The sequence below is a fragment of the Equus caballus genome, chromosome 20 (assembly GCF_041296265.1).
Source record: "Equus caballus isolate H_3958 breed thoroughbred chromosome 20, TB-T2T, whole genome shotgun sequence".
Classification (NCBI taxonomy): domain Eukaryota; kingdom Metazoa; phylum Chordata; class Mammalia; order Perissodactyla; family Equidae; genus Equus; species Equus caballus.
In genome coordinates this window covers 14,734,615-14,757,132 of record NC_091703.1, presented here as the reverse complement: position 1 = coordinate 14,757,132, position 22,518 = coordinate 14,734,615, and the positions used below count along the sequence as shown (strand labels likewise).

General features: G+C 42.3%; 2 protein-coding genes and 1 non-coding gene across 3 annotated transcripts in view; all 3 read right to left on the bottom strand.

The window, feature by feature from the left end:
* Positions 1 to 101: 101 nt before the first annotated feature.
* Positions 102 to 5,355, bottom strand: NOL7 (nucleolar protein 7). Its single transcript, XM_001915240.4, has 8 exons — positions 3,950 to 5,355; positions 3,803 to 3,863; positions 3,086 to 3,144; positions 1,543 to 1,574; positions 1,197 to 1,284; positions 761 to 882; positions 603 to 680; positions 102 to 310 (listed from the first exon to the last, which is right to left on the bottom strand). Exons 1-8 carry the CDS (start codon positions 4,213 to 4,215, stop codon positions 234 to 236), a joined length of 783 nt encoding a protein of 260 aa, XP_001915275.1. The 5' UTR covers positions 4,216 to 5,355; the 3' UTR covers positions 102 to 233.
* A 1,249-nt stretch (positions 5,356 to 6,604) lies between these two features.
* SIRT5 (sirtuin 5) overlaps positions 6,605 to 22,518 on the bottom strand; it is a 35,298-nt gene continuing 19,384 nt past the window's right edge. Inside the window, exons 7-9 of the mRNA XM_023624472.2 lie at positions 22,133 to 22,256; positions 19,889 to 20,004; positions 6,605 to 7,112 (exon numbers count right to left, since the gene is read on the bottom strand). Of these exons, the coding sequence (XP_023480240.2) occupies positions 7,037 to 7,112; positions 19,889 to 20,004; positions 22,133 to 22,256 (316 nt within the window). The 3' untranslated portion in view covers positions 6,605 to 7,036. The remainder of the gene's footprint in view (positions 7,113 to 19,888; positions 20,005 to 22,132; positions 22,257 to 22,518) is intronic.
* Positions 16,694 to 16,800, bottom strand: LOC111769373 (U6 spliceosomal RNA). The gene has a single exon (XR_002802363.2). It is a non-coding gene; the product is annotated as a U6 spliceosomal RNA (small nuclear RNA).

Genomic DNA, 22,518 nt, shown 5'->3' with positions numbered 1-22,518 from the left:
CACAAAAATAAAGGAAAACAATTCTTCTAAACTGCTTTTCCTTCCAGGACCCTCAAATATTACAAGGCGCAACTGTAACAGAAGTATGAAATGTGACTGGGTACTTCCCAAATAGATTTATTAACGAGCCTTTAAGATGATGTATAAATGATTTGTTAATTTTTTCAGAAAAATTCACTAAATAATCCTAAGTTCTATACATACAAAGTACTCGTTCTTCATTTAGCTCTGATTTACTTCTTAGAAGTTTTCATCCTTCTGACCATCCACCGTCTTTTAAACCTCTTGGCATTTTGTTTTCTCTGGGTTCCTAGAAGAGAAAGTTTTGTGCAGTAAGAATATTAGAGAGAGAAAATTCCCAAGAAGCAGTTCAAAAACTTTCAAGATTCTATATGAGTGTAAATACTAAAACTAGGTATATTAGAGTGTGTATCAGACATGCATACATACTACACTGACCTATTTTTCAGAAGCAACTTCATTAATATAGAAGCCATTTTAAGGAAAAAATGTGATATTTTATAATCATTTGGGCATTTACCATCTCCTTACAAAATAACATTTGGTATATAAAATTATCAGAGCCAAGAGCTGGATCTTACCCCAAGCGTTATTCAAAAACTGGGCTGCAGCCTTTTTCACTGGTAACCTCTTGTTGTCAAGAGACAGGAACTTATTTACTAGAAAAGAGAACTACTTATCATTTCTTTGGTTTATTTGCAGTAGAAAAGGGAGGAAAAACAGTCCATAAGGAAATTACCAGTCGTTCTGTTGGTTCCTGGACCATATAAACAATTCTGTATGAAGGCTTTGGCTGCTTCCTGCCTTGAATCTCTCAGATCTTGGTCTTTGAGCCTTACAGCCAAGTAGCTTTTATTGTGGCTGGTGATCAATACAAAAGGTAAAAATGAATGAGATTGATAACGTGCTTACTTTCAAAATAAAGTATTTTTGTTAGCTGTCTCAAAGTGAAAAAAAAACAAAATCAAAACTTTGTATATGCACACATAAGATGAATAAAACTAAATTACAGGCTTTTTTCAAGAAATAGACTGATATTTACATTTTAGTAAAGCAAATGTATTTTTATATAAACATCAAAATTAATTTTTCCAGAGGACCCGATCTGAAACTGCTTTAACTGTCTCCAAAGGTCATCTTTATGTCCTACATGAACAAAAGAAGACTCTTCTTACCCAACAGACTGTACTTTTTGCACTTTTTCTTTAGTTTTCTTGGAGTCACTTCCTTTTTCACATTCTTCATTTTTCTTTTGCAAAATAACTAAAAGATTGAGTTGTATTTCTAATTATCATTTATGTAAAAATAAATCAGGTACATTTACTGGATTTCACTTTAAATATCTGCTACACACTAATTTGGATGTGATTTTTATTTATAATAAATAGAGGGAACAGGCCCAAGCTACACTTGGCCGGGCCTATTCCCATGCTCTCTAAGGGCCAGTAAGATCTGACCGCAAAGATCTGCAAATGCGCTTGACTCTTAGATGAGAAGTATTTAAATTAGACTAGTTCATACCTTCTTTCAACTTCCCGGGTGATTTCTTTATGCTAATGAAGGACAGCAAAAAAAAACGTGCTTAGAATGGCAGAGATAAAAGATTACTCAACTACACAGTTTCATCTGATTTTACAAATAAGACACCTCTCTTTCATTACCACCATCCTCAGTTTTTACTTGGGATCTTTAACCAGTGTTGGAAAGCAAAAGTTACTGCCCAGTGCACTTCGAACTCCCAGTCCAAAAACTAGTATATACCAGGACAGGAGTAACTCTCAGAATTTAAAATCATGGGCTGGCCCCGTGACCGAATGGTTAAGTTTGCGTGCTCTGCTGCAGGCGGCCCAGTGTTTCGTTGGTTTGAATCCTGGGCGCAGACATGGCACTGCTCATCAAGCCACGCTGAGGCAGCATCCCACATGCCACAACTAGAAGGACCCACAACGAAAGAATATACAAGTATGTACTGGGGGGCTTTGGGGAGAAAAAGGAAAAAAATAAAATCTTAAAAAAAAAAAAAAAAATTTAAAATCAATCTATCAGTAAGCTTCCAAGGACGCAGACTGTGTGGTTAGTGGAGTTAAAGTGAAAGACTTAAGAATGAGTTATCTAATAACAGTATTTGAAATATGAAGTGAAAGGTGGTAGGCCTGCCGCATTTGGAGAAATCACAAACAGTTTATTCAACAGTTTAGGGGTCTGATGGAGAAACATAAACTGACAATACAATGTGAGAGGCCCATACAGCAGCACTCACACTAAAAGCTGTACAAGGAGGAAGCAATGGTGGGGGGGGGGGGGGTGAGAGAAGGAAGAGGTGACACTGGAGCTTGGTCTTGAAAGATGAAAGGGAATGTGCTACCACACAGATCCTATATATGTTTGATGTGTTCAGAATCTGAGTAACTCTTTAGAATAAGTTTTACTGAAAATTTGAGAGCCACTGGCCTAGGTAAAAAATATAGAGCTAAACCTCTGAACTTAAAGCAATAAGGGGAGACAAGGGGGATAGAAAACCACACCAAATGTTTAGAAGTCTAAATTTGGTAAGGTTTCACTGATTCCATGGCACAGATGAGGAAGTGGACAACTATAACATTTGGCTTTAAACAATCAGTGGATGGCAAAGCTGCTAAATAAAATGGGGAACGAGGAGGAAGGACAGGTTGTGGCAGTCAGGCAAGTATGGGACAAGCTGAGTTTTGGAAGCCTGTGGATAAGTGTCTGCCACACCACGAAGTGATAATTTTCAAAACACTTTTTTTAACCACCATCTACCTTGCCCCTAGTACAGTGACAGTCACTCAGAAATTTACTGAATGAACACACTGGGATCAGGAACTCAGCAGCTGGAGTTACTTATGAGAAGTGGGGGGGGGGGGAGGCCAAAGACTGAAAGGAAGTGGAGCATTTCCCTTCAACTTTCCCATCAAATTCAAATGTCTACCACGTAGCTTTTAAATTTAGGCTTTACAATTTCTTCAATTATGTGGCTTGAACTAAATGTATGAGTAAAATTCAAAGATGACATATAAGCAAGTAGTAAAGGTGCGTTACATACGTAGTCTGTGGAGCTGTAGTTAACTTCTCTAGGACAGTATCTGGAAGGAGTTTTCTTTTCTGAGATAAAGACATTTTAAGAAACAATAAAAAGCGAGGTACGTGATGATATGCCCTGGGTTGCTTCTGAAGTTACCGATTTTCAGGAGAGCCCCAAATCTAAGCAAATAAAGGAATCAGGCTGCGCACTGCCCCCACTACCCCTAAGCTGCGGGAGGATGGGGCCCACGAAACTCAGAAGCTATTCCACCTCGTTGGAAGAGCCGGTCAAGGCCGGAGAGGGTGCCCACCGCATTCCAACCCTCGGTTCGGTTACACAGTGAAAGCACTTACGTTACGTCCGTCTGGAGTCGGTTCTGTGCGGCCAATCTTACGAATATGGGCTAGCGAGGCCCTTAGTTTATAAAGCACCTCATTTAATCCTCACGGTAACCCAGGTTCAGACAAAACTACCACCGCGAGGCTCGCTGACTAAGGGGTCACGGCCAGCTGAGCGTCAGAGGCGGGGTTAACCCTACGATTTCACATTCACGCTCCTCCCACTCTCGTTCTCAATCGATGGAAAGCAAAGAGAAGGAGCATCTTTGCTTTCACCGTTGTCAGAAGAAATATTGGCGACTTTTCCCCCGCCCCGCATGCTTCCAGCTTCGGCCTCAAACACGGGATTTCTACCCCGAGCCGGGCTGTTTCGAAAAGGAGACGCTTCCTACCCTCTAACCTTCTGTTCGATGAACAGCTCCTCGCGTCGCTTCCTCTTCTCCTTCAGCAGCGCTTTATCCCTGGGACAAAGGGGGACAAGTCAGCGCAGGGAGGGACAGACAGGACAGGCAGGGGCAGTGCTCCCGGCCGGCCGCGGGCTCCGAACCTGCGCACCGTCTCCCGAACTCGCCGCTCTTCTTCTCTCGCTTCTGCCTGGGCGCTGGCGAAAGTCAGCTCCTCCGGGGCCTCGTCCTCGTCAAACTCACTGTCCCCCTCCTCGTCGTCCTGCAGCGGCTCGGCAGCCGCGCCGCTGCTGGGCTGCCCGAGCAACAGTCCGTGCTCCGCCTCCTCCTCCGAGGCCGGCTGGCCCTCGTCCACCATCGCCGACGCCGACGCCGGGGTGCGGGACACGCGCGGCCGCAGCTGCACCATGACCCAAGCGGCGCCACACCGTTTGACCTCTGACCCGGAAGCAGCGCGCAAGCGGAGAGTGACGTGAAGAGCAAGCGTCGCGGGTTCCAGCGCCCCCTGCAGGTGCGGAGGCCCCAGCGAACTCCGCGGATGCGGGAGGCGGCCCCACGACGAGCAGAGGCGCAGGCGCAGAGCGGGGGAGGGCGAGGCCCAGGGCGAGCGGAGTGGGGGGGGGGGGGGTCCCTCCCCGCCCACAGCTGCGAGAGCTCCAGCTGCGAGACCGGGGAACGTGCGGCTGTTTCTAGGCAGCGAGCGTCCATCGTGCTGCCGCGTCGGCTGGGAGGCTGACAGCGGGGCTGGCTGGGTCTCCGCGCTCCTCGAGGCGGGCTGGCGTGGGTCACGCCGTGCGGTGACCGCCGACCCCGGCCCCCAGTGCCGCCTTTTTTAGCCCCGGGATCCGCTTGGTCGGTCCAATTATCAGTATTTGTAGCTTCGGCTCCCCGCACTCCCCGAAGTAGTGCTGTTTCAGAGGGAAGAAATGCGCCATCGCGGCAGGACCCCGACGCCTCTCAGTCCTGTTGTCACCGACAAGAAACGGGGTCGACAGAGAGGCTTAAATCCATCCTCGGCGCCTAACGTGTGCTTGGCGACCTCGGCCGCCTCTCTCAGGCTTCCCTGACCTCTGGAACCCCGGCCACTGCCTGTCCACGCCTCTGTTCGTGTTCATCACTGACACCACTTCCTAACAGTGTATTGTCTGACTCCCCCCATAAGCTCTGAGAGTAGGGACGCCTCTGGTTCCCTGCGGTAACCCCAGGACCTTGAACAGGAGCCGGCCCATCGCAGATCCTGAATTTGGTGGAAGGACTTCACCATTACTTAGTGACTGCAGCCCTAGTACCTTTGTATTTATTTTTCCCCGCAAGTATATTTCATTTCTTGGCATCCATGGCCCTCCGTGATCTCTGTCTGTATCTTCTCCCACCCGTTATACAGTACTAAATGATTCACCATTCTCTGAGCAAACCAAGTGATTTCCTACTCGCCATGCACTGGGGCATGCTGTTCCTCTAGTGACACACACTGCCCCACGTGGACCTCCTTTTTATAGCTTAAAGACTCCCACTCAGGCTGACACCCTCCTAAAGCCCTTCAAGCACCTTCTCATCTACCCCATCCCTACTCTGCTTATCTCTAATTGCATTCTCCCCAGAATCTTGCAGAAATTTCTGTCACTGTAGTTTCCACACTGTATAACAGTTTACACGGCAGTTGTCCCGACCATCCTATGAACTCCTTGAGGGTAGGGTCCATGTCTCACTAATCATTTTATTTCTAACCTCTGTGGGAGATGTTCAGTAAATAGTAAGTTGAATTGAATAATTCTACCTCACGTAAATTTTGTATTTTCAATCTTCTGATTTAGAAGCAGTTCCTAATTTAAAACAACCAAACCAAAACATGAACAAAAATGACAAAACGGAAACCAAAAGTGCCGCTGGTACCACAAGCCTAGGATGAGAAGAGTTTCAAAGAACAGTTCTGAAATATCTGGGCCTCGGTCAGACCGAAATTACCAATTAAAAATATAATCAGAGTCTTTGAGACGCTAGGAAAATGTATAAAGTTAACTTTGAGAAGCCCGAGGACAAACCTATTAAAAGTGAATGGTGGTATTTTATCTGCAAAAACTGCATTATTAATATCCCAAGACCCCTCAGGGTGCACGCCTAAGCGCCCACGTAGAATATGAATGGAGCCCTGAGGGTGCGCGGCTGGTCCTTCAGATTCCCGGTAGGTTCTGCACCTCGGCAAGGGCTGAGGTGCTGTGGCTGGGTGCGCAATCACCCAGGGAGCCCCCTGACCCCGGGGACTGTGTGACCTTCCTACGCTGTTTACTAAGGGCCACGGTCAGGCCTCTGCCCTTGCCGGCCATCAGGCATTCCAAGGGCCCTGCGTGCTGCGTCATGTGACGGGACCTGAGGAGCGAGCTGTGTTCTTACTACTTTACGCCCAGGTAAGACGAGTGTAATTTTTTCAAGTCCCACGGGAAACTCCCCCTTCAGAAGTCAGCGTCTGGGAAAGCTGGGCAGCCCGCGCAGGGACTGTCTGCTTCTGTGTTTATGAGACTGAGAAGCTGTCACGCGTCCCTCTCCCTTCCCTCGTGGCCAGAGCTGAACTTGAGGCGGCCGTGTCTATCCTTGGCGTCCAGAGATCTGCATCAGGCTTTTCCTCATCCTGACTTCTACCTTGCTGCTCCTTTTCTCTTCCCTTCTTGCGTGAGTTCTGGTTGTAAGCTGTCCTGCATACTGTAAGGTAAGGCAGCCAAACAAGGTAAACGCTGAAAAGAAAAAGCCCCCCCCCCACCCCACCAAAAGCATCTCTTGGGGTAACATCTTCATACAATAAATTACCTACTGTAGAGAGTGATTTTATTTTCCACCAAAACTTGTGCAAAAATCAGAAATACTAGGGTTTTATCCCTCTCCTTCTATCTCTACCCAAAGAGCAAAAGTACAATCAGAAGAATTACATTTTTTAGACAATCTAATTACAAATTTTTTTCCTTCCCAATAACCAACCAATCACATCAGAGGTATCTTATGTTTAAGTTCAAACCAAACGGCAGGCAGTAACTTTACAGTGCTCTGACTTCTAAATACGTTTGCTATTGATACTTCAAAGCCCCCATCATTATCTTATCAACAGGGTGGGTTCCAGCCAGGGAGTCAGAGGATATTTTTACATCTCCCAATATTCAGCTCACATCCTCAGGACCGTTTCTCCTCGCTTTATGGCCTAGTACACAGACGCACTATAATTTCTTCCTTCTCCAGGACAATTAAGAAACAGTTTCGGTTTCGTGAGGAGCTAGGGCTTCAGGAAGAGTCGTACCACAGGGCCCCTGGAAATGAAACCTGAAACAGAAGGACACATGCGGCAGAGTTACGACCAAGATGAATGGAGCACTTCAGCAAGGCACACAGTCCTGAGTTACACCTGGAGTAAAATCCAAATTCTCACAAATATGGTAGTAGGAATTTTCGTGCCTACTTCCTTCATCTAGTTTCTGACAACTCAAGACGTAGATGCCTCACTATGGGTTGGCCCCTGTGACTAAGGGAATTTAGGAAAGCACCTGCCTAGAATTTATGTGCTCTAAATAAGAATTTTATTTTAAGGGGTAGGAGGAGGCATGATTCTAAAGTATATTTTGTGATTGTATTGCCAAACTCATACCTGCCACTGTAAGTTTTAAAAAATCTATATACTACACTAAAATAGCATTCACATTTACTAAGGACAGAAGAAAGACCACCTCATGCACCACGCAGACCATGAGGATTTCAGCTGAGTCAACAGCCTCCCAGACCATCTACTGGACTTCATGACTAGTTCTGACTTCCAGTCAGAAGATAGAAAAACAGACAAAGAGGAGGAAGAAAAAAGAAGAAAAATCAATAATCTTTGCCTCTTTCAAAGGAAGACACTTAGGACAGGGGGAAAAAAGCCAACTCTGAATGAGAAATAAAAGCAGGATGTTCCAGTGTATTATTAATAAGAAAACCAATTGAGCACAATTTAAAATGGAAAAAGCATTTGCTCGATGTAATTCATCATTCACATTATTTATTCTTGAGGCAACACAAGTCGTGACTGCCTTAAGCCCTCCATACAGTTCTCTCGCCAGGGTGCCACTAATGGATTCCCCTTGGTGCCCATGGTGCCCAAATGGCCTCCGACTCCTGCCGCCGCAGCAGGCTGAACGCTGGCTGACAGAAAGCTCCTCGTGAGCACAGCGGCTCCAGTCCTTTGAGGACTTTCCCCAAATTACAGCCAGGCAGGGAGAGCTTTGAGGGACTTGCCATATCCTCAACTTCCATATGTTCTCTGTCCTGAGGAAGTCCATTCAAGCGTGCCTTCCACAGTCACCCTGCTCCCACTTTACAAAAGCAAGCTGTACCCCTCACTCAGCCCAGATCTTACAATGGTGCCATATCCCAGACAGCGAAATCAAATAAAGGGATGTGTGAAATGTCAGAGTAGAGCCAGCCCCCATGGCCTAGTGGTTAAAGTTCCGCACGCTCCACTTTGGTGGCCAAGGTTCAGCTCCCAGACACCGAACCACACCCTCCATCTGTCAGTAGCCATGCTGTGGTGGCAGCTCACAAAGAAGAACCTGAAGAACTTACACCTATACACAACTGTGTACTGGGGTTTTGGGGAGGAAAAAGGAAGAAAAAAAAAAAGGGAAGATTGGCAACAGATGTTAGCTCAGGGAGACTCTTCGCCTGCAGGGAAAAAAAAAAGATGCATTTCCAATAAAATTTTAATTTTATGGAATTATTAATCAAAATTTATCATTTATTTGTTGTTTTCAACAACTATGTACTACAGATTACTGCAGTGATAATTCAGTCTAGAAGAATTTTTAATAGAACTTTTTTTAATTTTAAGGAAATTGAAAATAAATAATTCATATGATACTTTGTTGCAGAAGTGTAAAAGGGTCATCAACAAAAGATTTTCTAGCATAAAAATATATTACATTAGTACCAGTTTCTGTGGTGAAAATAGAATGAAAATATCAATTCAAAGAGAAGAAGAAAAAACGTGAAGGTTCCAATTGTTAAAAAGAGCTTGTATATTTATTTTGTACATGGGTGATGGTGGGAATCAAGAGGTTGTGACACTCAGATTTGACTGGATACATTTCAAACCATGATAATGGCAGTGTTATTTTAAAATGTCAGTATTTTATTTCCAATACACTTGGAATAATATCTTTTTCAATGATTTTGATAAAAAAATTTTTATTTTTTTATTTTTTTTAAAACACTCTTTTATAGCATTTTTTTTTAAGATTTTCTTTTTTTATTTTTTCCTCTTTCTCCCCAAAGCCCCCCGGTACATAGTTGTACATTCTTCATTGTGGGTCCTTCTAGTTGTGGCATGTGGGACGCTGCCTCAGCGTGGCTTGATGAGCAGTGCCATGTCCGCGCCCAGGATTCGAACCAGCAAAACACTGGGCCGCCTGCAGCAGAGCGTGCAAACTTAACCACTCGGCCACGGGGCCAGCCCCTAAAAAAATTTTTAGATAAGTTCAAAAAGGTAAAAGGGGTCCATGAACAAAAATGTTTGAAGACCCCCATTCCAGCGCCCCTGTGCGCGTGGCCCCACCTCTCCAGCTGTAGGATAACCAAGACTGCCGTGCTTGTTCTAGAATATGTTTACGCCACCTTTATTGGTTAATGTAATTATTAGTTAACATAATTAAAAGTTATGTAATGAACTCAAAAATAGATCTGTGCAAAGAGGATTATTTCTAGGAAAATTAGCTGAATGCTTTGGAAAGACATAGCAAGTTCCCAAAAATAATTCATTGAAATTCCATGTGGGTGGAAAAGACTGGAGAGGGAGCTTGCGTCACAATTTCTGTTTTGTATGTCCTTTCTCCACTTAAAAAAAGAAAAAAAAAAAAAAACCAGAAAAACAGCACACTGGAAGTTGTAACCCAGTGTTTTCCAGGATTTCCTGATTATAAGAATTACCTGGGTCACTTGTCAGACAAATAAGCAGTCCTCTGGCCCTGGGAATTCTGGTTCAGGAAGTCTAGACTGGGGCCTGGAGATCTGAGTTCTTGGTTGACTGTTTTGTTTTATAAAATAAGGGCTGGGGTGATTTTTATCTTAGGGAAACTCAGGGAACACCAGCAGGCTTATGAGTATGATTTATGCAAGAAAGGTGAGCTCCAACCAGCAGATTCTCACTCAAAGAAAAGGCCTTTAGCTCTAGCAAAAAAAAAAACAAAAAAAAAGCAAATGAATGCACATTTATGCCTTAAATGAAAATAAAATATTTAAGGCATATATGTATCCTTTTTTATTATTCTTGCTTTAAATGACTTTTTTTAACTTTATTTTTTAAAGTAATTAATTTATTTTTGCTGGGAAAGATTCACCCTGAGCTAACATCTGTTGCCAATCTTCCTCTCTTTTTTCTCTTTTCCTCCTCAAAGCCCCAGGACATATTTGTATATTCTAGCTGCAAGTCCTTCGAGTTCTTCTATGTGAGCTGCTGCCACAGGATGGCTACTGACAGAGGAGTGGTGTGGTTCTGAGCCCAGAACCAAACCCGGGCCACCGAAGCAGAGCGTACCGAACTTTAACCACTAGGCCATCAGAGCTGGCTCTAAACGACTTTTTTGATTAACAGACCACTGGGGGCTAGAATGCATGGCCTAAAGGACCCCTACTACCCACCCTGGATCATCCAGCCAGGGAGGGTGCTGGACTTCCCTGCCAAATGCGGTCAAAGGCAAATGGAAAGAAGCAGCCTTTTACACTCTCGATGAGTAAATACATCATCAAAGCCATCTATAAAACCATTTTCTAGCTGAGAATTCCTGACTTCTAAACTCTGCGGGTACTCAGCTTTTGCTGGGGGCACTTCTCCCCACCCCCCCCCATGTCACTTCCTTACCTTACTGACCCCCCTTGCTGGGACTCCTCCCCCTCTCCCTCCCTCCACTCCAGCCACACTGACCCCCTTGCTGCCCCTTAGACCTCCCAGGTGAGCTGCCCCTTGGGGCCCTTGCTCCAGGTGGTCCCAGTGTCTGGAAAGCTCTTAGCCAGATAATCTCTTGAGCTAACTCCTTCACCTCCTTCAGATTTGCTCAGATCTCCTCTCAGTGAGGCTTGCCCTAACTGCCCAGCCAAGCCCTGCAAGCTGCCTACTCCCCCAGCCCTGCCTTTGCTTCTTCCCAGAGCCTCATCACCATCCTGCAAACAAGCTGTGGAGTTTGCACATTTGTTATGCGATTCTTTACTGTTTGCCTCCACCGCTAGAATGTCATCTTCACATGGTAGGTTTTCTGCTTTGTTTACTGATATATCCCATCCTAAGCACCTAGAACAGTGTCTGGTACATAGTAGGTACTTAATAAATCTCTGTGGACTTCAACTAAATTCCAAGTTTAGAGAAATTCAAAGATGAACAACATGGTGGTTGCAGGGTGTGGTGGGCCCAGGGTGCCTGGAGGGCCCTACACACCAGCCGCGCAGCTAGCACAAACCCTATTCTGGCCTCAGGAAATGCACAGACCCTACAGGCCAGGGACCCCTGGGGTTGAGTAACAGTCAAAACCTTGCAGCCTAAATCTGAAAATGCCTAGTGTCTACTCTAACAGCAATGGTCTATCAGAAATCATCCAAGACAACCATCAGGGATGGGAAAAATGACAAAAACATAACAGGAACTAATTAACACCTTGAAAATATTAGTACATTTCAGTGGGAGGCAAATTCTATGACTCTGTCTCTAAATTAGAATTGGAGCAAAGAATCCAAACAATTTGTGCAAGATCTAAGGAGTCTTGTGAGATCCAAGTTTAAAATGTTGGCAGCTTTCCTGCTATCCATTTAGGTAATAAAGAAAATCAGGTTAAAAGTAGCAGGAAATGTTATTCCAATTTTCTTTTTTCTCATTAACCTAGGGCAGGGGTTGGCAAATTTTTTCTGTAAAGGGCTAAAGAGTAAATATTTTAGGTTTTGCAGGCAAGACAGTCTCTGTTGCAAGTACTCAACTCTGTTGTTGTGCAAAGGCAGCTGTACAAGACACGTAAACACCTGGCGATGGCTGAGTTCCAATAAAACTTATTTACAAACACAGACGGTGGGTGAATTTGGCCTGTAGGCAGTAGTTTGCTGACCCCTGACCTAGAGTAAAGTTCAACTCAAGTCTGTTACGCATGAGATGCAAGAGAAAATTCTGCCATCGTTAAGCTGTGTGTTTAAACAAGACACTCAATCGCTCTAGGCTTGATTTTCCACTGGAAAAACTGAGTAGGATGAGACGATGATCACTGGCTCTCTTCTAAATGTCGACTTGGATGGCTCCTAGATGAAAGCATTGCTGGCTTCACTGGTCAGTTGCACTCATCCGGGAAAAATCCCAGACTTTGTGGTACAGACAGCCTCAGCTGCTCCCCAGAGAAGCCAACAAACAGATGGTGGCTCTTGTGTAGATGCTGGCCGACGAGAACTTGTCAAATTGATCAAAGTTTCTAACCAGCAAGTAGCTAGTTTGTCTGAACAGAGACGTCACAGGTGTTCAGGACGTGGCTGAAGAAAAACAGCAGCTGAAGCAGGTCTGTGGTTGGGGAGGCTCGACTGACGTAATGACATACATTATCCGCCAAGAATCTCTTCCTCACGAGCAGGAAACACTACCAAATCCAATTTCCTTCCACACGAAGACATGACCACCACCACACAGGGATGCCCAGCTCCTGCCGCTCAGTCCAGGGCACGAAGGGTAGAGGGCAACTCATTGTGGGTTGTGGAAACACTCAAATTTTACTTTCTTCTTTTTCCCTATCTGCATTTTCTTACTCTTCTATAATGATTTGTGTTAATTCTTTATACTCATTAGAGATGAACTGAAGATCAAACAACCTAAACTAGACGACATTAGAAGAAGAATGCAATTGGGGATGTAGCTCATTTCCTGCTTCAGAAAGTCTATCCCATCCCACTCTTGGAGTGGTCAGATGCTCTTTCAGGCAGACAAGAGGCTTCAGTTACCTGGCTCTGCTATTACTTTATTTATTTTTTTGCTAAGGAAGATTTACCCTAAGCTAAAATCTGTTGTGAATCTTCCTTTTTTTGTATGTGAGCTGCTGCCACAGCATGGCTGCTGACAGACGAGAGGTGTAGGTCCACGCCCAGGAACCAAACCCGGGCCGCCAAAGCAGAGCATGCCGAACTTAACCGCTAGGCTGCTGGGGCTGACCCTGATATTACTTTTTTTTTTTTTCAGTTGTACATTATTGTTAGTAATGTTGTGGGTATACCACTTCACCCTTTGTGCCCTCCCCCCACACCCCCTTTTCCCTGGTACCCACCGATTGGTTCTCCTTGTCTATATGTTAACTTCCACCTATAAGTGGAGTCATATAGAGTTCGTCTTTCTCTGTCTGGCTTATTTTGCTTAACATAATACCCTCAAGGTCCATCCATGTTGATGCGAATGGAACAATTTGGTCCTTTTTTATGGCTGAGTAGTATTCCATTGTGTATATATACCATATCTTCTTTATCTAGTCGTCAGTTTCTGGGCATTTAGGTTGTTCCACGTCTTGGCTATTGTAAATAATGCTGCGATGAACATAGGGGTGCAAGGGACTCTTGGGATTGCTGATTTCAGGTTCTTAGGATAGATACCCAGTAGTGGGATGGCTGGGTCATAGGGATTTCTATTTTTAATTTTTTGAGAAATCTCCATACTGTTTTCCATAGTGGCTGCACTAGTTTGCATTCCCACCAACAGTGTATGAGGGTTCCTTTTTCTCCACAACCTCTCCAACATTTGTCACTCTTGGTTTTGGATATTTTTGCCAATCTAACGGGTGTAAGGTGATATCTTAGCATAGTTTTGATTTGCATTTCCCTGATGATTAGTGATGATGAACATCTTTTCATGTGTCTATTGGCCATACTTATATCTTCTTTGGAGAAATGTCTGTTCATGTCCTCTGCCCATTTTTTGATTGGGTTGTTTGTGTTTTTGTTGTTAAGCTGTGTGAGTTCTGTGTACATTATGGAGATTAATCCTTTGTCAGATAAGTAGCTTGTAAATATTTTTTCCCAATTAGTGGGCTGTTTTTTTGTTTCAATCCTGTTTTCCCTTGCCTTGAAGAAACTCTTTAGTCTGATGAAGTCCCATTTGTTTATTCTTTCTATTGTTTCCCTCATCTGAGGAGTTATAGTGTCCGAAAAGATTCTTTTGAAACTGATGTCAAAGAGTGTACTGCCTATTTTCTCTTCTAGAAGACTTATTGTTTCAGGCCTAATCTTTAGGTCTTTGATCCATTTTGAGTTTATTTTTGTGAATGGTGAAAAAGAATGGTCAATTTTCATTCTTTTACATGTGGCTGTCCAGTTTTCCCAGCACCATTTGTTGAAGAGACTTTCTTTTCTCCATTGTAGGCCCTCAGCTTCTTTGTCAAAGATTAGCTGTCCAGAGATGTGTGGTTTTATCTCTGGGCTTTCAATTCTGTTCCATTGATCCGCGCACCTGTTTTTGTACCACTACCGTTTTGATCACTGTAGCTTTGTAGTATGTTTTGAAATCAGGGATTGTGATGCCTCCAGCTTTGTTTTTCTTACTCAGGGTTGCCTTAGCAATTCGCGGTCTTTTGCTGCCCCATATGAATTTTAGGACTCTTTGTTCAATTTCTGTAAAGAATGTCCTTGGGATTCTGATTGGGATAGCGTTGAATCTGTAGATTGCTTTAGGTAGTATGGACATTTTAACTATGTTTATTCTTCCAATCCATGTGCATGGAATGTCTTTCCATCTCTTTATGTCGTCGTCAATTTCTTTCAAGAAAGTCTTGTAGTTTTCATTGTATAAATCTTTCACTTCCTTGGTTAAATTTATCCCAGGGTATTTTATTCTTTTCTTTGCAATTGTGAATGGGATTGAGTTCTTGAGTTCTTTTTCTGTTGGTTCATTGTTAGTGTATAGAAATGCTACTGATTTATGTATGTTGATATTATACCCTGAAACTTTGCTGTAGCTGTTGATTGTTTCTAATAGTTTTCCTATGGATTCTTTGGGGTTTTCTATATATAAGATCATGTCATCTGCAAACAGCGAGAGTTTTACTTCTTCATTGCCTATTTGGATTCCTTTTATTTCTTTTTCCTGCCAAATTGCTCTGGCCAACATCTCCAGTACTATGTTGAATAGGAGTGGTGAAAGTGGGTACCCTTGTCTTGTTCCTGTCCTCAGAGGGATGGCTTTCAGTTTTTGTCCATTGAATATGATGTTGGCTGTGGGTTTGTCATATATGGCCTTTATTATGTTGAGGTACTTTCCTTCTATACCCATTTTACTGAGGGTTTTTATCATAAATGGGTGTTGGATCTTGTTGAATGCTTTCTCTGCATCTATTGAGATGATCATGTGGTTTTTGTTTCTCATTTTGTTGATGTAGTGTATCACGTTGATTGACTTGCGGATGTTGAACCATCCCTGTGTCCCTGGTATAAATCCCACTTGATCATGGTGTATAATCTTTTTGATGTATTGCTGTATTCGGTTTGCCAGAATTTTGTTGAGGATTTTTGCATCTATGTTCACCAGTGATATTGGCCTGTAGTTTTCCTTCTTTGTGTTGTCCTTGTCAGGTTTGGGGATCAGAGTGATGTTGGCTTCATAGAATGTGTTAGGGAGTACTCCATCTTCCTCAATTTTCTGGAATAGTTTGAGAAGGATAGGTATTAAATCTTCTTTGAATGTTTGGTAGAATTCTCCAGAGAAGCCGTCTGGTCCTGGACTGTTATTTTTGGGGAGGTTTTTGATTACTGTTTCTATTTCTTTACTTGTGATTGGCCTATTCAGATTCTCCATTTCTTCCTGGTTCAGTTTGGGGAGGTTGTAAGAGTCCAGGAATTTGTCCATTTCTTCTAGGTTGTTCAATTTGTTGGCATACAGTTTTTCATAGTATTCTCTTATGATCCCTTGTATTTCTTTGGTATCTGTTGTGATTTCTCCTCTCTCATTCCTAATTTTATTTGCGAGTTCTCTCTTCTTTTCTTGGTGAGTCTGGCTAAGGGTTTGTCGATTTTGTTAATTTTTTGAAGAACCAACTCTTTGTTTTATTGATCCTTTCTACTATCTTTTTTGTTTCAATATCATTTATTTCTGCTCTTATTTTTATTATTTCTCTCCTTCTACTGACTCTGGGCTTTGTTTGTCCTTCTTTTTCTAATTCTGTTAGGTGTCGTTTGAGGTTGCTTATGTGAGCTTTTTCTTGTTTAGTGAGGTGAGCCTGTATTGCAATGAATTTCCCTCTTAGGACTGCTTTTGCTGCATCCCAAATGATTTGGTATGATGTGTTCTCATTTTCATTTGTCTCCAGATAATATTTGATTTCTTCTTTAATTTCTTCAATAATCCATTGTTTGTTCAGTAGCGTGTTGTTTAGTCTCCACATTTTTGCACCTTTATCTGCTTTATTTTTGTAGTTGATTTCTAGTTTCATAGCACTATGATCAGAAAAGATGCTTGATATTATTTCAACTCTCTTGTATTTATTGATGCTTGCTTTGTTTCCCAAAATATGGTCTATTCTTGAGAATGTTCCATGAGCACTTGAGAAGAATGTGTAGCCTGCTGTTTTTGGATGAAGTGTTCTATATATATCTATTAAGTCCATCTGGTCTAATTTTTCATTTAATTCTATTATTTCCTTGTTGATTTTCTGTCTGGATGTTCTATCCATTGGTGTTAATGGGGTGTTGAGGTCCCCTACTATTATTGTATTGTTGTTGATGTCTTCTTTTAGTTCTGTTAAGAGTTGCTTTACAAATTTTGGTGCTCCTGTGTTGAGTGCGTATATATTTATAAGTGTTATGTCTTATTGGTGAAGAGTCCCTTTTATCATTATATACTGTCCCTCTTTGTCTTTCTTTATCTGTTTTGCTTTGAAAAAAATATGGAACGCTTCACAAATTTGCGTGTCATCCTTGCGCAGGGGCCATGCTAATCTTCTCTGTATCATTCCAATTTTAGTATATGTGCTGCCGAAGCGAGCACCCTGATATTACTTTTAATGATGCTAACTAGCCCAGGTACTACACCTATGTGCCACACTGCAAATTAGAGGCCTAATGTTCCATTTTTCAGGGGATAAGTTAGAAGACAATTTCGCTTTTTAGTAGAACAGCTTTATGGAGATATAATTCACATACCATCTGCTCATTTGAAATGTATCATTTAATGGTATTTTTAGTATATTTACAGAGTTGTACAATCATCACCATAATCAACTTTAGAACATTTTCTTCACCCCCAAAAGAAAACATACCCATTAGCAGTCACTCCCCTTTCCTCCCTACCCCCAGCCCTAGATAACCATGAATCTACCTTTAGTCTCCGTTGCTTTGCCTACTCTGGATACTTCATATAAATGGAATCATACAAGATGTGGTCATGTGTGACTGGCTTCTTTCACTCAGTCTGATGTTTTCAAGGTCATCCATTCTGCACCATGTATTGGTACTTCATTCTTTTTATGGCTGAAAAATATTCTATTGTAAGAATATATCAAATTTTGTTTATCCATTCATCAATTGATGGATATTTGTGTTGTTTCCACTTTTTGACTATTGTTTACACTGCTGCTAGGAACACTCTTGTACTGTTTTTGTGTAGATACATGTTTTCATTTCTCTTGGCTATACACCTACGACTGGAATTGCTGGGTCATATGTTAATTCTATATTTCATCTTTGGAGGAACTGCCAGACCGTTTTCCAAAGCAGCTGCACCATTCTCCCTTCCCATTAGCAATGGATGACGGATCCAATTTATTCACCAACACTTGTTATTTTCCTTTTTCTTTGTATTATAGCCATGCTAGTAGTTATGAAGCAGTATCTCATTGTGGTTTTAATTTGTATTTCCCTAATAATTAATGATGTTGTGCATCTTTTCAGTGTGCTTGTTGACCATGAGTATTCTATTTGGAGAAATGTCTATTCAAATCTTTCACCCATTTTTTGTGTTATTTGTCTTTTTGTTATTGAGTTGTAAGGGTTCTTCATATATTCTGGATTTAAGTCCCTTATCAAATATTAGACTTGCAAATATTTTCTCCCATTCTGTGGGTCATCTTTCCTTTTATTGATGGTGTCCATTGAAGTACAAAAGTTTTAAATTTTGATGAAGTCCAGTGTATCCATTTTTCTTATGTTACTTGTGCTTTTTGTGTCATAGTTAGGAAGGCTTTAACTAATCTTAGGTCACTTAGGTTACTCCTATATTTTCTTTTAAGAATTTAATAGTTTTAGCTCTTACATTTAGGTCTATGATCCATTTTGAGTTAATCTGTATACGGTGTGATGAAGGGGTCCAACTTCATTCTTTTGCATGTGGCTATCCAGTTGTCCCAGCACCATTTGTTGAAAAGACTATTCTTTCCCTCACTGAATTGTCTTGGCATTCCTTTCAAAAATCATTGACCATAACTGTGAGGGCTCATTTCTGAACTCTCATTCTACTCTACTAATCTCTATGTCTGTCCTTATGCCAATACCACACCATCTTGAAAACTGTAACTTAGTAGTAAGTTTTGAAATTGGGAAGTATGAATTCTCCAACTTAATTTTTCCTTTTGTTTTGGCTATTTTGAGTTTCTTGCATTTTCACATGAATTTTAGGATCATCTTCTCAATTTCAGCAAAGAATCCAGCTGCAATTTTGATAGAGACTGGGTGAAACTATAAACCAATTTGGGGAATACTGCCATCTTAATAATATTAAGTTGTCTGATCCATGAACATGGGATGTCCTTCCATTTATTTTGATCTTCTTTTTACTTTCAACAATGTTCTGTAGTTTTCAGAGTATAAGTTTTACAAACAAGGAAATTTTTAAAAGGATGTCTTCCTAGTTCCCACCACTCAAACATGAATGAAGAACTATGGAGCAAGGACACATGCTGTAACTGAATAAAGAGACCTGGAGAAGACTAGGATGAAAACCAGCTAACTCACCTGGACAGGATCATATTTAAGTGTGTTTCCACACAGTCGTTAGCACATTTTTTATCCTAATGAAGGCTTAGAGCAGAGGTTCTCATCCTGGGGGCACTTTAGAATCACCTAGGAAGCTTATAAAAGTCATGATGCCCAGGCTACACCTCAGACCAATTATGTCAGAATCTCATGGGTGGTACCCCAGTCATGAGTATTTTAAAAATACAGTCATGCACTGCGTCATGATGTTTCAGTTGACAACGGACCACATAAATGACGGCGGTCCCGTAAGATCAGTACCATACAGCCTAGGTGCATAGTAGGCTGTATCATCTGGGTTTGTGTAAGCACACTCTGTGATGTTCGCACAATGACAAAATCACCTAACAACACATTTCTCAGAACACGTCACCGACATTAAGCGACATGACTGTATGCATCTGAGGTTGACAACCACCGATTCAAGTAATGATGAGAAGTTTCGGTGAAATTTCTCATTTTACTTATTTTTATTTATTTATTCATTAGTTATATTCTACCTTATTCTAGAAAAGAATTAAGCAGACTGACAATAATATATAATCTAAGTTAAAAGTGAAGACAAGAAAGCAGGGGTGAAAAAAGAAAGCAAAACAAAGGTGAAGGCATAAAATGGAACCCAGAATGAGACTAACAACGCATCCTATGATGATGAATGCATTCCACCCAAATTTGGGAAGCAGGATCAGTATCATAACATGGCCACAAGTACAAATACTCCTGGAATTAGTCCAAAGAGGAATTTGCTCAGGGAGCCTCCCAGTGAGGGCAGCGGTGATGAGGTTCTGCGTGGGGGTCTCCCAGGCTCGCCTGCCTCTAAGGGCCAGTACTAAATCTGGCTTAAAAATACAAAGAAAACAAAAGTCTGAAGAATCAAAGAAGAGCTTTCAAAGTGGGAGAAAACCAAAGCCCCTGAAACAAGACAGAGCCACCTCAGTCCACAGTTAATGCTATTTTGTTCTTCGATAAAAGCAACTACAGACAAATAAGAAAACACAAAATCTGTGTCTTTTTTTTTTTTAATTAGAACAGTAGGTAAAGCCTGTGTAGATGACCATGTCCAAACCTGCTGACTACCTCCCGTCTCCCCGCCTGGTAATCTGTACCTGAATCTGCTTGTGGCTGGGGTGGTTTCCATGTTGAATTCGGCCACTGGAACTCCCCTGGCAGACACCTGGGGGGCAAACATGGCGGCAGGATAGACCACAGAGGATGTTCCCACCTACAGAGAAATGGGAACGGATAAATGACCACATTACGAAGAGAAGAAACAGGGTTTTCAGAAAACCTTACATAAACTCGGGCAGGGGCCGGCCCAGTGGCATAGTGGTTAAGTTCGTGTGCTCCGCTTCAGCGGCCTGGGGTTTGCAGGCTTGGATCCTGGGTGTGCACCTACACACTGCTCATCAAGCCATGCTGTGGTGGCATCCCACATACAAAATGGAGGAAGACTGGCACAGATGTTAGCTCAGAGCCAGTCTTCCTCACCAAAAAAAAAAAACAACAACCAAAAAAATCCCACACAAGTAGGGCAGGTTTGTGGTTGCAGGTGTGAGGAATGCTAAGCTGGATGGGATGAATGGAGAGCGTCTAAAGGACAAATGGGAAGTCAGGAGGTGTGCTTTTGGCTGATGACTAGAATTCAGGAAGACGTGATATGAAAAGGAGAGTTGTGCAAACGGAGAGAGTGAAAAAGAAACAACTCAATCATCCCCTTTCGGGGGTTGGTTTTATTTTTGGCTCTGCTCTTTGACTCTTTGAAGTGATACAAATAACCCATGTTCTTATTTTTTAAGTTAGAAAATTCAAAGAAAAAACATCTACACGTCACTCATAATCCTACTACCCCAAGATACCACTGTTCACTCTTTGACGTATATTCTTTCAGGTTTTTCCCTATGAATATATGTTTATAAACATTCATTACAAGAACAGGAAGACCGGAACACGTTTTACAAACCAGCTTTTCTCGCTGAACTGTCTGTCATGAACACGGACGCTCTGCTCAACACTGGGATGCACTCGATAAATACCGGCTGAATGAATATGCACCATGCGACAGGGCCCCTGCTTTTTCCTTTCCTGTGTTAAGGAAATTTTGAAATACGCATACCCTTTCTCCAATTAATTCCACTTCTAGGAAATCTGTCCTAAGGAAATAATTTGAAGAGCATGCTAAGAGTTATGTCTGAGGATATTCACCAAAGCACTGTTTAAAAAACAAACTCTGAAACAGCCTAAATGTCCAACAATAGAGGATGGGTTAAATATGTCACTTTATATCCATATAATAGAACTCCATGCAGCCGATTAAAAGATGATGTGGATTCGGATGTACTGATATGGAATATGCTAAGTGAATTGAATAAAATAGTTTCAAAACAGAAGATATGGTATGAACCCATTTTTGAATTTTAAACAATACATGTACACCTGCATAAGACAGGGTCTAGAAAAGGCAAACTTTTTCTGTAAAGGGCCAGATAGTAAACTTTTTAGCTTTTGCAGGCCATACAGTCTCTGTCACAAATCCTCAACTCTGCCATTAAAATGTGAAAGCAGCCATAGACAATACACAGAAGCATGGGCATGGCTGTGTTCCAATAAAACTTTATTTACAAAAACAAATGGCAGGATAAATTTGGCCCACAGGCCACAGTTTGCTCACCTCTGGTCTGGAACAAAACACACTAAAATGCTAACAGTAACTATTTCTGGATGATGGAATTATTGGTGGTTTCTAATTTCCTCTTTTTAATTTTGTACTTTTGTGTATTTTCTCAAATTTAATAATGAGCATGTATTACTTTCAAAATCAGAACCAATAACATGCCCTTTTCATTATTTTGGGAGGGAGGAGAAAGCTTTGAGAGGCCCAAGATATAGTCTTACATAGGTTTATATTTTAAGATAAATTCTTACTGTTTCTTAATTTTTCTTTTCTTTTTTTGGTGAGGAAGATTGGCCCTGAGCTAACACCTGTTGCCAATCTTCCTCTTTTTGCTTGAGGAAGAGTGGCCCTGCGCTAACATCTGTGCCCATCCTCCTCTATTTTTTGTATGTGGGTTGCCACCACAGCATGGTTTGATGAGTGGTGTAGGTCCATGCCCAGGATCTGAACTCACAAATCCGGGCCACCGAAGCAGAGTGCACCATACTCAACCACTAAGCCACTGGCTGGCCCCTTCTTGGTTTTTCTGTAGGGCACCACAAGACCTCTCAACACACGCCTTAAGAGAAGGGAGGAAGGAAGGGGGAGAGGGGGGAAGTGAGGGAGGTGGGAGGGAGGAAACAACAATAAACTCCATCCCAGCTCAGTTGTTCCAGAAAATTCCAAGGGCGTGACTTACCACTAGACATAAGTCACAGAGGGCCAACTCTCTGTCTACCTCCTCCAGGATGGCAGGATCCAGGTTTTCTCCAAACCACACTACATGGGGTCGCAGCAGGCCCCCGCACCCAGCCTCTTCACACCTGTAAGGACGTTCTTTTTAACCCAACCCAAGAGCCACCTTGTCAGGTCTGCCCAGGTGGATCCAAGGAAGGCTAGGGGCAACCCCAAATCCAGTCTGTGCAGACAGGCCCCTTCGAGCCTTCCTATCCCCCATCCCTTCCCTCCCAGCCCACATGAGTTTGTCCTGAATATGTAGTACTAATTTTAGCTGCCCTTATAAAGTTTTTATTTTGTCTGGATATACTGGGTTATTTGTTGACAAGTGTGTTTCAGCCAAGCTTG